At 61.4% G+C, this 12,169-nt stretch overlaps 1 protein-coding gene across 1 annotated transcript; it reads right to left on the bottom strand.

Moving 5' to 3' along the window:
* Positions 1-6: 6 nt before the first annotated feature.
* SLC9A1 (solute carrier family 9 member A1) lies at positions 7-10,678 on the bottom strand. The gene is made up of 13 exons (XM_009276268.1): positions 10,626-10,678; positions 8,779-8,849; positions 7,851-8,311; positions 5,864-6,114; positions 5,151-5,368; positions 4,572-4,774; positions 4,224-4,313; positions 3,754-3,824; positions 3,105-3,278; positions 2,843-2,957; positions 2,300-2,401; positions 1,895-1,967; positions 7-1,032 (listed from the first exon to the last, which is right to left on the bottom strand). The coding sequence occupies exons 1-13, from the start codon at positions 10,676-10,678 to the stop codon at positions 710-712; spliced, it is 2,205 nt and encodes a 734-aa protein (XP_009274543.1). The 3' UTR covers positions 7-709.
* Positions 10,679-12,169: the final 1,491 nt, after the last annotated feature.

Here is a 12,169-nt window from a genome sequence, read left to right as displayed (position 1 = left end):
GGGGGGACCCGGCTCCCCCCTTGCATGGCTATAGGATATTTATTTAACAAGACCTGGCGTGAAATGCAGGGCTGGAGGAGAGGTTCCTGGGCGGCAGCCGGCCCCGTAGGGGAAGCGGCCAAGAGAGGGAGCAGCGGCACGAGCCCGAGGTCCCTTGGAGGGTGCTGGGTGAGGTGGTGGGCGCGCCAGCCCCGGCGCAGAGCCTGGCTCCCGTCTTCCCATCCCTCCGCTCCGGAGCAAGGCGAGGGAGCAGGCAAAACGCAAGCCGGGAAGCGGCGAAGCTGCGCCGTGGGGCAGCCTCCGCGGATGCTCCCAGCTCCCCGGCCAGAGCCCACCCCGCGCCGGCCGCAGCCGCCCCGAGGAGCCGCTTGCAGGTCCTGAGCGGGTGGGCAGCCTCCGGGAAAGCCCCACCGGGGCTGCGAGGCACCTGCAAATCCCAGTACCGGGCGGTAAATCGTCCGTCGCCCCCAGGCCACGGCGGCTGAGGAGCCCGGTGCATCCCGGGGGCTCCTTCCCCGCTCCTCGGGGTCAGCCCAGGGCTTGCTGGGCAGAGCTGTCCTGGCAATCCCAGTCCATCCAGGACGGTCTCCCCTTCCCAAACCCGGTGTGTAGTGACAGAGGAAACCAAAAAGGAGAGCAAAGAAAGAAGAACAAATGAAGAGAGAGAGAAACCGTACGGAGCATCGCGTGAGGCTTCGCGTGTCAGCTGCTACTGCCCCTTGGGGATGAAGGGTTCCCCCTCCTCCGGCTCCGGCCGAGGCCCCGGGTCGCTCAGGCATCGCAGCATCCGCTGGTTGCTGGGGCTGTCGCCGGTCCCCGGGGTGAAGACGTCGTCGGTCCCCGGGGAGGAAGGCTCCTTCACCCTCATCACCAGCCCCTCCTCGTCCTCCTCGGGCGAGGGCGGGAGGCCCCCGCAGCCCTTGGGCTCCTCGTTCATCAGGTCCACGGACTCCGGGGACTGCGGGGAGGCTGGGTCGATGGTGATGATGGGCAGATTCTCCGAGTCCGCCTTGGGTTCGTAGGCCAGCGGGTCTGGGGAGGCAGAGATGGGTCAGGCAGGGCCCATCGCGCGGTATCATGAACAAAGTGGGTCAGGATAACCCGGGGAAGGGAGAGGGGGGTCTCAGGGACCCCCAGGTCATGCACCCCAGATGTCCGGGGCTGGGATGCCTGGGCTCGCTCGCTCCCTAATTTCCAAGTCTGCTGTTTAATCCCTTTTTTTTTCATCTCCACGCCCCATCTGGAGCCGCTCCAGACAGCCCAGCCCTGCTTCCCAGGACCGCGCCGTTTGCAAGGGGCAAAGCTGCCCTCTGCCGATTAACCGCCGGCTCCGCAAGCGCCGGCAGCAGCGTCACACCCCGTCACACCCCGTCACACCCCGTCACACTGTCCCCAAAGCAGGGAAGGACACACAGGACAGGAGGAACCAAAGATGGCAGGGCAAATGCGTGCTGGAGAAGCCGGGAGTCCAGGGGCAGGTCTCAGGGCTGAGCGCTCCTGGTCCTCTCCCCTGCAGAGGGCGGGGAGGGGCACGGCCAGAAACGTGGCTGTGTGGATGGAGCGAGCTGAGCTCTGGACAGATCTACCGACCGGCCAAGCTCACTTCCCGGTGGGAACCGTGCCGGGAAGCGAGCCGGGTGCTTCTGCTCAGGCAGAGCCCACCACGTGCCTGGGCCGCAGGCAGCAGAGCTTGGGCTCGAGAACAGCAAACCCCTGGGGCTGGGCTGCATCGCACACGGGGGAGCGGGACGGGGACGATCGGGGCTGGAGAGGCGGCAGAGGAGCTGAGGAGGTGCAGGGCAACACAACCCCCGAGCGCCTCAGCACCAAAGTGCCGGCGATGCCCGGCGAGGTGCCGGCAGCGGCGCTCCCCCAGCAGCTCAGTCCCACCTACCTGAGCCTATGCGAGCCCGGGACATGGTGGGCGAATCGAGCTTGTGAGCCGGCACTGTCAGGTAGTTGTTCATCTGGAATTGGATGGCAGCATGAGGGACTGTCTCTACGGGAGTGGCTGGGATAAATGGGGAAGGGGAGGCAGGGAATTGACCCCAGGCCGCGGGGATGAGCGAGAAGCAGCAGTGGGACGCAGAGGACACGTGCACGCATCCTCCCAGCCGTGCTGCAAGGACTTGCTCAGAGCCTGGGGCGATCAGAGGACCCCCAAGGCTTGGGGTCACCCACTGTCATCTGAACCTCAGCCCCCTCCCCATGCAGGAGACCGATGTCCTTCCCAGGCTGGGAAGCCCCCCTCGGCCCCCCCTCCTCCCCAGCATCCCTGGCTCCAGCGTCCCCTTGACACCTTCTGTTCCAGCTGCCGGGCCTTCTGCCTCCGCAGGAGCATCTGGTTCCAGGCTTCCTCGTAAGGGTCGGCCACAAGCGTGTGCCGGTTGTAGGATCGCAACTGGGAAAAGGCCCCAAGAAAAGGAGACGGGTTAAAAAAAAAAACCCCACACAGAAAGGCAAAGGAAGGTCACGGCACCCTTTCTCTTGGAGACGGATGAAACAGCCACCAGTGGGCAGAGCGCATCCAGGCAAGCTGGTGCCTCGTCCCTTGTGTGCTACCATGGGATGCCTGATCTTGACTCACCTTGGCCCGGCAAGGGTTTAAACGCCGGGCTCAGCCACCGACCGAGCCAGCCTCCCCCTCAGCACTACCCCAGCACCACCCCAGGAGGAAAAGCCTCCCGGGGAGGGAGAGCCGGACCAGGAACACGAGGGGCAGCCTGGCAGGGACACCGGGGGTGAAGGGCCCAGCTGGCCCTGAGGGCTTCTGGTTGGAAGTGGTCCTGGCCACCCCCAGGGAAGCAAAAGGGGCAACGCACGGTGCCGGGGGACACCTTACCCTCTGCCTGGTTTTCTGCAGGTTGTTGCGAAGGATTTTCCGGATCTCTTCCTCCTTGTCTTTGGACAGGGCCGGAAGGATGCGCTCCACGGGGAGGGTCTTGGGGTTGATGTTCCTGCGGGGACAGACAGGATTCAGAGCGACACTGCGACGGCCACGGCAGGACCGAACGGCTGCTTGCCCTGAGGCCACTAGCGGGGAGCGCTCAGCCTACGCCAGGCGCCTGTCGGAGGCACAGGGTGGCCACGGCCGGGGAACTCACTGGATGGAGACGGTGGAAACAGCGGAGGGGATCTTGCCTATGCCCCCGCTCTCCACCAGCTCGATTGCCTGCTTCATCTCCATCTTGTGATAGAAAGCGATGAGCTGGGGCTCCTTGGACCGCTCCCCCGCAATCAGGCACTTCTTCACGTACTTCTTGTTGAAGCGATTCAGCCTTCCCGAGGATGTGGGGAAAGGAGGAGCAGCGATGTATCAGACCTCCCACTGCCCCGGAACCCACTCCCAGCTCCCCATCCCTGGCCCAGGCCAGCAGAAGATGGTTCAGTTCCCACCAGCGCAGGTCAGGCCAGAACTTCCCCGACTCCCTCCCGAGCCAGGCAGCCTCCGAAACACCCAGCAGCTGCTTGCACCCACAACGGATGGTCCTGAGCTCTTGCAGGGCCCAGCCACCGGCAGCTCCCACACTGCTGTGGGCACGCCGTGGGTGGCGTGGTGAAGGGGTGCGGCCCTGCAGCCCCACTCGCACCCAAGCCAGGGCCGTAATTCATCGAGGGGAGCGTGTGTGTGTGTGTGGATATTACAGCCCGGGGAAAAATCCAGCACAGGGCTGGAAAACCTGCCAGGTGACGATTCAAACCCTTCCCCATCTCCCCCACAGGTCCCCCGAGTCACCAAACCTTCACACTCACTTGTCCTTCCAGTGGTGATGCCCGTAGTGACCACAGATATCCTCGATCCCCGTCAGAAGGTGATCCAAGAACTGGAAGAGAAGGTCCAAGGCGTAGGCAGCTCACAGGGCTGACGCCCACCCTCTCCCCACCCCGACACCCCCGCTGACACAGGGGTGAGGGCGTTCAGGGGGTGCAAAATCAGGGCTGTGGGTCCAGGATGGGCCTCAGGAGGGCAGCACGGTCCTACGCAACCGGGCCGCTGCTCTACCGGGCACAGGGGGGGTCTGGGTCAGAGCGGGCACTGGGCGACACAGATGGGGGAGAGCCCTCGCTCCGTCCCCCCTTACCTTGGGCACTGATTTAAGGGCAGCTCCCGCTCTGTAAACCCGCCCGGTTACAGCGGTGGAGGTGGCAGAAGCAGAGAGAGAAGAGGGCTAAGGCGGCGAAGAGAAGCGCGCGGGAAGGGCCAGCCGGGCGCAGCGGGTTACCTGCGTGTGGATCTCTTCGTTGATGGAGCGTTTTGTCTCTTGCTTCTTCTTCACGGCCAGCAGGTCCACCAAGGGCCGGATGGTCATGCCCTAGGGAATGGGGAGGGTGGATCAGACCTCTCCCCGAGGCACACCGGTGGGAGCGGGACGGGTTCAGCACAGCCGAACCATGGGGCTCCGCACCGCCGGTGTCACTTGGCAGCCTCAAGAGCTTTTGGAGAAGGGGGACAGTGACAGGGTCAGGGATGGAGGCTGGGGACGTGCTCCTCACTCTCCACACACACGAGGCTCACTGAATAACCCCCTTTCCCTCTGAAACCGCACTGTGACCACCTGTGTGCCACCAACCTGCACAAAGACTGTGAAGAAGATGACCGTGATGATGGCTGTGAGGAACATGTCCCTCATGCCAAAATGCTTATAGTCCAGGAGATAACAGAGGGAGAAGGCGATGGCTCCCCGCAGGCCCCCATAGGCGATGATGAACTGGTCCTTCGGCGTCAGCTTCACAATTCGGAACTTGTTGATGAACCAGGTGAGGACCAGGACACCTGGGGGAGCGAGGCAGGGCCTCGTGTGAGCGGCCGGTGAAGGATGCCCTCCAGCCCTGAAGAAGACCCCCCCAGGAGCCCGGCTTGCAGCCCAGCGCAGTGTCACGCCCTCGGGGCCATGGGTACAGGTGGGTGCTGTCCTGCTCGCTCATCCCAACACTCCTCACCAGCTTCAACCCCACATCTAGCACAAACTTGGCCTCAACCCCATCTCCCCACAAAGCCAACCACCAGCAAGGCTGATGCCCACGGTGCAGCAGTGCCACCCAGTCAACTCCAGTCTCCCCAGCAAGGCAAACTTGGGCCTCGTGGCCCTGAGAGTTGCCCATCGCTCATGACCGTCCCCAAGGACTTTGCCACCACACTGACACCTCACCCAAAACTCTTGCGATGAGGCAGAAGAGCAGCGTGCTGATGACAAAGGTCCAGTTCCAGTAGTGGTGGCCAGCCACGGTGGAGACGCCCAGGAAGATGAAGATGAGGGTCTCGCTCACGCTGCTCCACATCTTAAGGAAATACTTGATGGTGGTGTGGGATTTGTGGGAGATGTTGGCTTCCACATAGGGCCGCATGACCACGCCGGAGGCGATGAGCCTAAGGGCAAGGTTGGGGCACTCAGCAGCCATGGGGACATGGGGACAGCCCCAACCACTGGCCCTGCGGCAGCGTTTTGTGCTCTTACACCAAACCTCAGAGCAGGACAGGGCTTCTGAGACACGAGCAATTATTCAAGGCCTCCAGAGAAGGCAACATGAGGTTTCTCCTTCCCCCTGGCAGGGCAGGAGTGAGCACTGGAGCCAGGCAGCACAAGACCGTGTCGTCTTGAGTGCTCAGCAGGCCCTGCCTGCTACTGTGTGCCCAGGAGAAGGGGCAATGGGCTGCCAGCACCCCGGGATCTGCGGGACAACTCAGTAGAGTCACTTCCCTCATCTACCTCCCTGCATATCCCAGTCCAAACACACCTCTGGCCCTCACTGGGCATGTACTGGCCATGCCGGGACAGCCAGCGGGCTGCGGTTACACCAGAGTAAATCCTCCAGATGGTCCTGGGGACAGGAGGGCATCTCATCCCACCCTTGCCCAACTCACGCCATGATGCCGGAGAGGTGGAAGAGCTCAGCAGAGAGATACGCCATGTAGCTGTAGAGGAAGACGAAGAGGGGCTCGATGACTCGGATGTGAGAGGTGAAGCGGGACGTGAAGGCAGCGATCACCCCATAAATGACGCCAACGAAGACACCGCCCAGCGACACCACGAAGAAGCTGAGGAAGCCGAGGATGATATCGATAATGGTCACCTGCTCGAAGTTGGCAAACTCCTCGAAGAGGTGGTACAGGACCTGGGAGGGAGAAGGGAGAGGGGGGTTCAAACTGCCCCAGTGGCAAGAGATAGCCTCCCCTGGGAGGAGACCTGCTCGGGGACCTTCCTTGGGAGAGCAGCAGCAAAGGGAGCCAGGCAGGTACCCAGCACGGCACACCTGAGACGAGATGTGCCGGTGCTTGGTGACCCTGAGCTGGGTCCTGTGCTTGACCAAGCCTCATGCCAAAAAAAGCTGGTGGTGCTTTGCTGTGCAAGACACAGACCCGTAGAGACCAGCTCCCCATCCTCTGTGGCTCGCAGGGACATGCTGCCATCGGAGATGTGCCTGGGACAGCTCTGCTCTCCAACACAGCCCCAACCGCTGTCCCAGGAGGGGCTTCGGTCAAGGTCTGAACCAGCCAGAGACTGTTCCTGCTTCCCAACGAGCAGGTCAGGACAGATCCAGGCTGGGGGACACCTGACAGCCGCATGGAGAGACATCTGCCCTGCTCAGCCCAGAGAACAACCTAAACCCTTATGCCATTTTGTAGCCAAAAGGGCAACCTCGAAGAGGAGCCCACCCCGGGCTGCATCACCTTCTCCCACCTCCAGACACATTTACTGGGGAGATTTTAAAGCAGAAGCCGACGCAGCCATGTCAGGATGGGAAATGGGCTTCGTGGCATCCTGCAGGGATGGCAGCGCTTGCAAGCAGAGAGAGGGCGAGGTGCCAGCTCCTGCCTGCCAGGGCCGGGTCCTGGGACACGGGCAGGGACAGACGTGACAGCAGAAGGCAAAAGCATTCGTCAGGGATGGGAGCGGGGACAAAGACCCTGCAGGGAGCCCCTCTGGCCAAGAGTGGGGGGGAAGTGCCTGGGAAAAGCCCTGTGGTGGGACTGTATGTTCCTCGTCAGCCTTTGCAGCGTGCTGAGCAGCCAGCTCTGAAGTGGACAGCTGGGATATGGGAGAAGAGCCAGGAAAAAGCAGTGGGTTAGAAGTAAATTTAGAGGTCAGCTCTGTAGAGGAGGATGCTGCGCTGACGGCCAAGCCAGCACCTGGACACAGACGTCCTTTGGAAATGGCATGGCCCCAGAGAGGGGTGGCCTGGCCCCCGAACTTCCCAAAGGTCCCTGCAAAGCTGCTGCTCAAAAGATTGGGGCCGAGGGGTGACCCAGGCAGATGCCAGCTTGGCTGCAGCCCCCACGGCTCTCCCCTTGCCACGGCTGGCCGTGTCCTGTCCTCACGCCTCCTTGGTGCTACAGCTGGGGGACAGCAAGGAAGACCACATCAGGGACCATGAGGAAGGAGACAGGAGATACACGGCAGCGCTGCCTGACCCGGCGCCAGCCCCTCCGCGCTCCTGCTCGCCTTCCCTGGGGGGACAGGCATGAGCACGGCAGCGGGCAGCAATTTCACCCGGGAGAGCTGATTCCCGGGAGATCAAGGCGCCGGGCACAGTCCTGCTCTTCAACAAGAGGTGGTAGCTGGCTGGCGATGTGTTCTCGGCCTCCCCAAACCACCAAGTAAAACGCTTCACCTTAACCCACCTCTGCGGTGTTTTAAGCCGCTATATTTAGCTTTGCACCTACAAAAGGTTAGGAGCAAGCGGAGCTGCCGCAGCGCAGCTGGCAGGAGGCACCTGGCAGCGTGCAACGGCCCAGTCTACGGCTCTGCCCGCAGGGCTTGACTGACAGCTGCCCGTCCCGGCGCCACCACCCACAGATGCTCCACCGAAGCGAACCCCATCCCCTTGGGTGATCCCCCTCATCCACTTACGACCGTGACGGCGTCGTTCAGGAGGGACTCCCCGAAGACCAAGATGTGGAGCAGCTCGTTGATGTGGATCTCCTCAAAGACGGCCAGCACGGCCACCGGGTCCACGGCCGAGATGATGCTGCCGAAGAGCAGGTTGGCCAGGAGGCCGATGTGGTTCAGGCCGGGGCCGCCGAGCTGGCACACGGCGTACATCAGGCCACCCAAGAAGAAGGCGTTCCAGAGCGTCCCCACCACGGCGAAGATGAGGATGGTGCCCAGGTTCTCGGTGAATTGGCGCAAAGGGAGGAAATAGCCGGCATCCAAGATGATGGGTGGGAGGAGGAAGAGGAAGAAGATGTCCGACTTGAGGATGGGGGGCTTTTCACCCACCCCTTTGATGAGCCCCCCAACCAAAAGGCCCACCACGATGAGCAGGCAGCTCTCGGGAACGATGCTGGACACCGAGGGGATCACGTGGAATCCTGGAGAGGAGGAGGAGAGAGCAAGACACACGTTGGCTACGCGACTGAAGGATGCTCTCTGCAGGAGGACACCCCTGCGGGAGTTGGGGACCAGTTCCCAGCCCTCCCTGCACTCTTCAGGATCCTTTACTCTTTGTGTGCCTCAGTTTCCCCTTCTAACCTCCTTCTTCCCCACGCTCCCAAGCTGTAAAGTGGAAAGCGCAGCTTCGCCAGGCCCACATACCCTGGCATTGCTTGATCTCAGGCCAGAAAATAACAGCGAGTCCCAGTTCAACGGGTGGCAGCCGCCTTCTGGGCACCCCGGGTGTCTCTGAGGGGACCCCCAGGCCCCCACGACAGCCGTCTGCAGCACAGGCAGTTCTCACAACACAAGCTGTCGCTGGCTCCAGCTCTTCCCGTGGCAGCTGCTAATCCTGGGCGCACGTAGGCACTGGCATTTACCTCCCGTCAGACGGCAGCCTGCCCACCGAGCGCCGTTACACCCAGCGTGCCAGGCTCTGGCAGGAGGCAGCAGCGCAGCGCCCGGCCCCGGGTGTCCCTGACGCAGGGGACAGGGAGGGGAGCTGGCGCTCAGCGGGTTTGAGGGTGCAATTGGAGCGGCTCCTTATCCCCCTCCTGCAGCCTCAGGAACAAGCTGGGAGGTTTTATAAGGCCGGTTGCAGCAACGCCTGCCTTCCCTGCAGGCAGGGCTGCTCCCAGGCACGGAGCAGGGACGGGACGTATCCTCCCGGTGCAGGGCTATTCCTTGGGGTGCAAGGTAAGAGGGAACTTGTTTTCCCCTTTTAAATCACAGCACGACCCCAAATGCAGGTCGCGGAGCCGGCCATGACCCGCTGGGATGACAGCCACAGCCCCGGCAATGCGGGCAGCTGCCTGCGGGGTCGGGCAGGCAGCACGACGCCAACCGAAGCAGCGCTTCAGCCAACGCACCGATACCCACAGAAGGATTTTGGGTTCCCTGGATCCTCTCCCAGGCTTTATAATTATTACTTTGAAGTGAGGCACATTTGTTCTCTGGCAAGGGAAGCGGTTTAAAATAAGGAGCCCTGCCTTGGCATCTCATGTTCCTCCATTCCTTCCGGCCGGGCGGCTGTGCCATCTGCACACCGTTTCACAACATTTAAAAAAAAAAAACCCCCCCCTAACGAGCCACCATCCCGCTGACGATCTGGAGCCGCTCTGTGCCGCGATTCCCCCGCCCGTCCCGTCCCCCCCCGCCGAGCCTGCAGGGACCACATCTGTGCCGCGGTGCCGGCTCATCCCTCTTCCACCTGCGCAGCCGAGCGGGGAAGGTGCCGCATGAATCCGGCTCCGATGGGAAAGGCAGTCGCTTCCACAATCCCTCCCTAAGGACGGGCAGTGAGTCAGCTACCGGCCACGGCCACGGCCGCATGCAGGTCCCCGAGGGCAGAATCAGACCTCGAATTGCTACCTGAGCTGTGGGCACTGCCGACGGCGTGGGCGAGCCCGGCACCACAGAGGCCGGAGGATTCATCACACCCAAGGCTCCATGCGAGTCTGGCTGCACTGTTTCGGCAGCGCCTGGGTGGCTCCGGTGGGTGTCGGGTGCCGGAGCGATGGGGGAAGGAGTCTGGTTTCTACCTTGGCTTTGCCGCAGCAGCACCGATCTCTGAGCAAACCGCCCCGTGGCCCTCGGGTTCGGGCACGAGGGGAAGGCAGGAGGAGACGGGAAGCATCCGAGCTTTCTCCCAGTGCTCTCCCAGTGTCCGGCCACCCGCACTCAGGGACCTCCTGGGCTGAATGCGGTTCCTGATTTACCCCCGGGGGTTTTTTCTTCGGTCCCCGACCCCCCCCCCCCAGAGCCCACGCAAGCGCTGAGCACCCCAAGGCAGCCCTGGCAGGGAACTCCCCATGGGAGGAGAGGCGAGAATCCCTTTTCCAAGCACAGCTCATGCAAACACCGGGAACAACCGGCCCTTCCAGCACACCGGGCAATTGCCCGTCTCAGCATACGCCAGCCCTGGCCAGAATAAGGTTTAAAGCCACACAAGCAGCGAGAAGCCCGCAGCAAATCAGTTTTCGCTTGCTAAGTACGTCCAGTCATGAATAAAACACAAACACTGACAATTAAGCATCTCTCACTTCTTCCCCACAGGCCCCAGGATCCCATTAAACTGGAACATTCGCGTGCTGATGTGAATTCAATGTTTTAGAGCCTTTTTGTAGGGCCCTAAAAATACACTCACATGGGCTGCATGTTAATTATGCCTTTGATTTCACTGAATCTCAGTCATTTTTCGCTCCCCGCTTTCTCCGCTCAGTATTTTTAGAGCACTCGAAAGCTCATCGGTACCAATCTGTTGCTGGGATCCTGCTGGGATCCTGCTCCGAGTGCCGGGCCGGCATCCCGCTTCGGGGTGGGGGTGATGAACGGGAAGAAATGCTCGTGCCGTGGGGGCGATGCCAGGCAGGGGCGAACCGGCCCGATCCCAGCTCTGCGCCTGAATTTCTCTCCTGGAGGAAGAGGGAGGCTGCGGCAGGATGCTGGGCGATGAGGGGAATAAGTCTTGATAATAGCCTTAATAATAATAATAACAACAATAAGCCTTAATAACCCTCAGGCTCCTGTTCCCGGCTGCTTTGGTAAAAGGTTATTTGCAGAGCAGGTGCCTGTGCTCCTCACCTGCACCCTGTGCCAGCAGCGCAAACCCGGGACGAGCACGGGGCGGGGGGGGGGGCACAGCAAGACCCCCCCAGTGCTCCTTCATTTTCCTCTGGGAAGCAGCAAGGGCTTTTTGCTGGCCGACGGGCGCAAGACCCCCCCAATGCTCCTTCATTTTCCTCTGGTAAGCAGCAAGTGCTTTTTGCTGCAGCAGAAGGGCAGGAGCCGGCATCCGAGAGGTCTCCCTGGCTGGGAGGGCTCCGCATGACTCGCGCCAGCTGCACGGGAAGCGCTTCCCTAAGGAAGGAGGAGCAGTAACGGAGAGGCAGCGCCCGCACCAGGCGTACGAGACTCCCGGCACGCCGCTGCCAGCACACCCTGAATAAACAAGTGATGCGGGAGCAGAGGGGATGAGGCAGCCGGTCTCCGGCACATCCGCATCTGGAGGACGAGCAGGGAATGCGCAGGAGCGGGCAGGTGAGCACATGGAGCAGCTTTTCCCATGGAGGAGCACCCGCTGGGTTTCGGCTGGTTTTCCTGAACCCCACCAGGAGGGAAGTCCCCTGAGGCCCCTTTTCCCTGAGAGCGACCCACGATCCCCAAATCCCCAGCACGGGGCACGCACAGTCGCCCAAGTTTCTTCCTTTAGAAAACAAACTCCATGGCAGCAGTTCCCCTATCAACAGCATCAAACACCACCGAAACTATTAAAAGCAAGAACAGTTGAGTAAACATCAACCCGAGAGCTTGAGCAAACAAGGAAAAGGAAATCCAGAAGTTAATAGCTCCTATTAAAACAGTTCCTTGCCCACATCACGCACCCCGGCTTGCACGCGCCCAGCGAGGCAAACACGGGGATCGATCTCCACTGGTGGTCAGCTCTTCCTCCGGTTAGGGCAGAAAGGAGCTGGGGACTGGCTTTCCAGTTTTAACCGCAGTCTAAGCACTTGAAGGACGAGGGGAATTCGCCATTCTTCAAATTAAAGAGATTTTGGGCAAGGAAAGCTGCTGCAAGGCGATGCTCATGCTGCAAAAGTTTGCTCTGCAGTTGTCTTCACTTTGGTGTCAGCAGATTTGCACGGGGCCATTTCATAGAATCATAGAATCATTAAGGTTGGAAAAGACCTCTAAGATCATCGAGTCCAACCGTCGACCCAACACCCCCATGCCCACTAAACCATGTCCCTAAGTGCCTCATCTACACGTCTTTTAAATACCTCCAGGGATGGGGACTC

Source organism: Aptenodytes forsteri, unplaced genomic scaffold, assembly GCF_000699145.1.
Source record: "Aptenodytes forsteri isolate BGI_AS27 unplaced genomic scaffold, ASM69914v1 Scaffold321, whole genome shotgun sequence".
NCBI classification, from domain to species: Eukaryota; Metazoa; Chordata; class Aves; order Sphenisciformes; family Spheniscidae; genus Aptenodytes; species Aptenodytes forsteri.
This window is presented reverse-complemented; position numbering and strand designations above follow the sequence as displayed.

Bases quoted from the DNA above. Each gene is read 5' to 3' on its own strand.
- SLC9A1 (XM_009276268.1), bottom strand. From the start codon at position 10,678: ATGCCGGCCCGGCACTCGGAGCAGGATCCCAGCAGGATCCCAGCAACA. The intron at 8,850-10,625 runs GTACCGATGAGC...CCCCTGCGTCAG, and splicing joins AGGATCCCAGCAACAGATTG to GGACACCCGGGGCCGGGCGC. The intron at 5,369-5,863 runs GTGAGTTGGGCA...CCTTGCCCTTAG, and splicing joins CACCTCTCCGGCATCATGGC to GCTCATCGCCTCCGGCGTGG.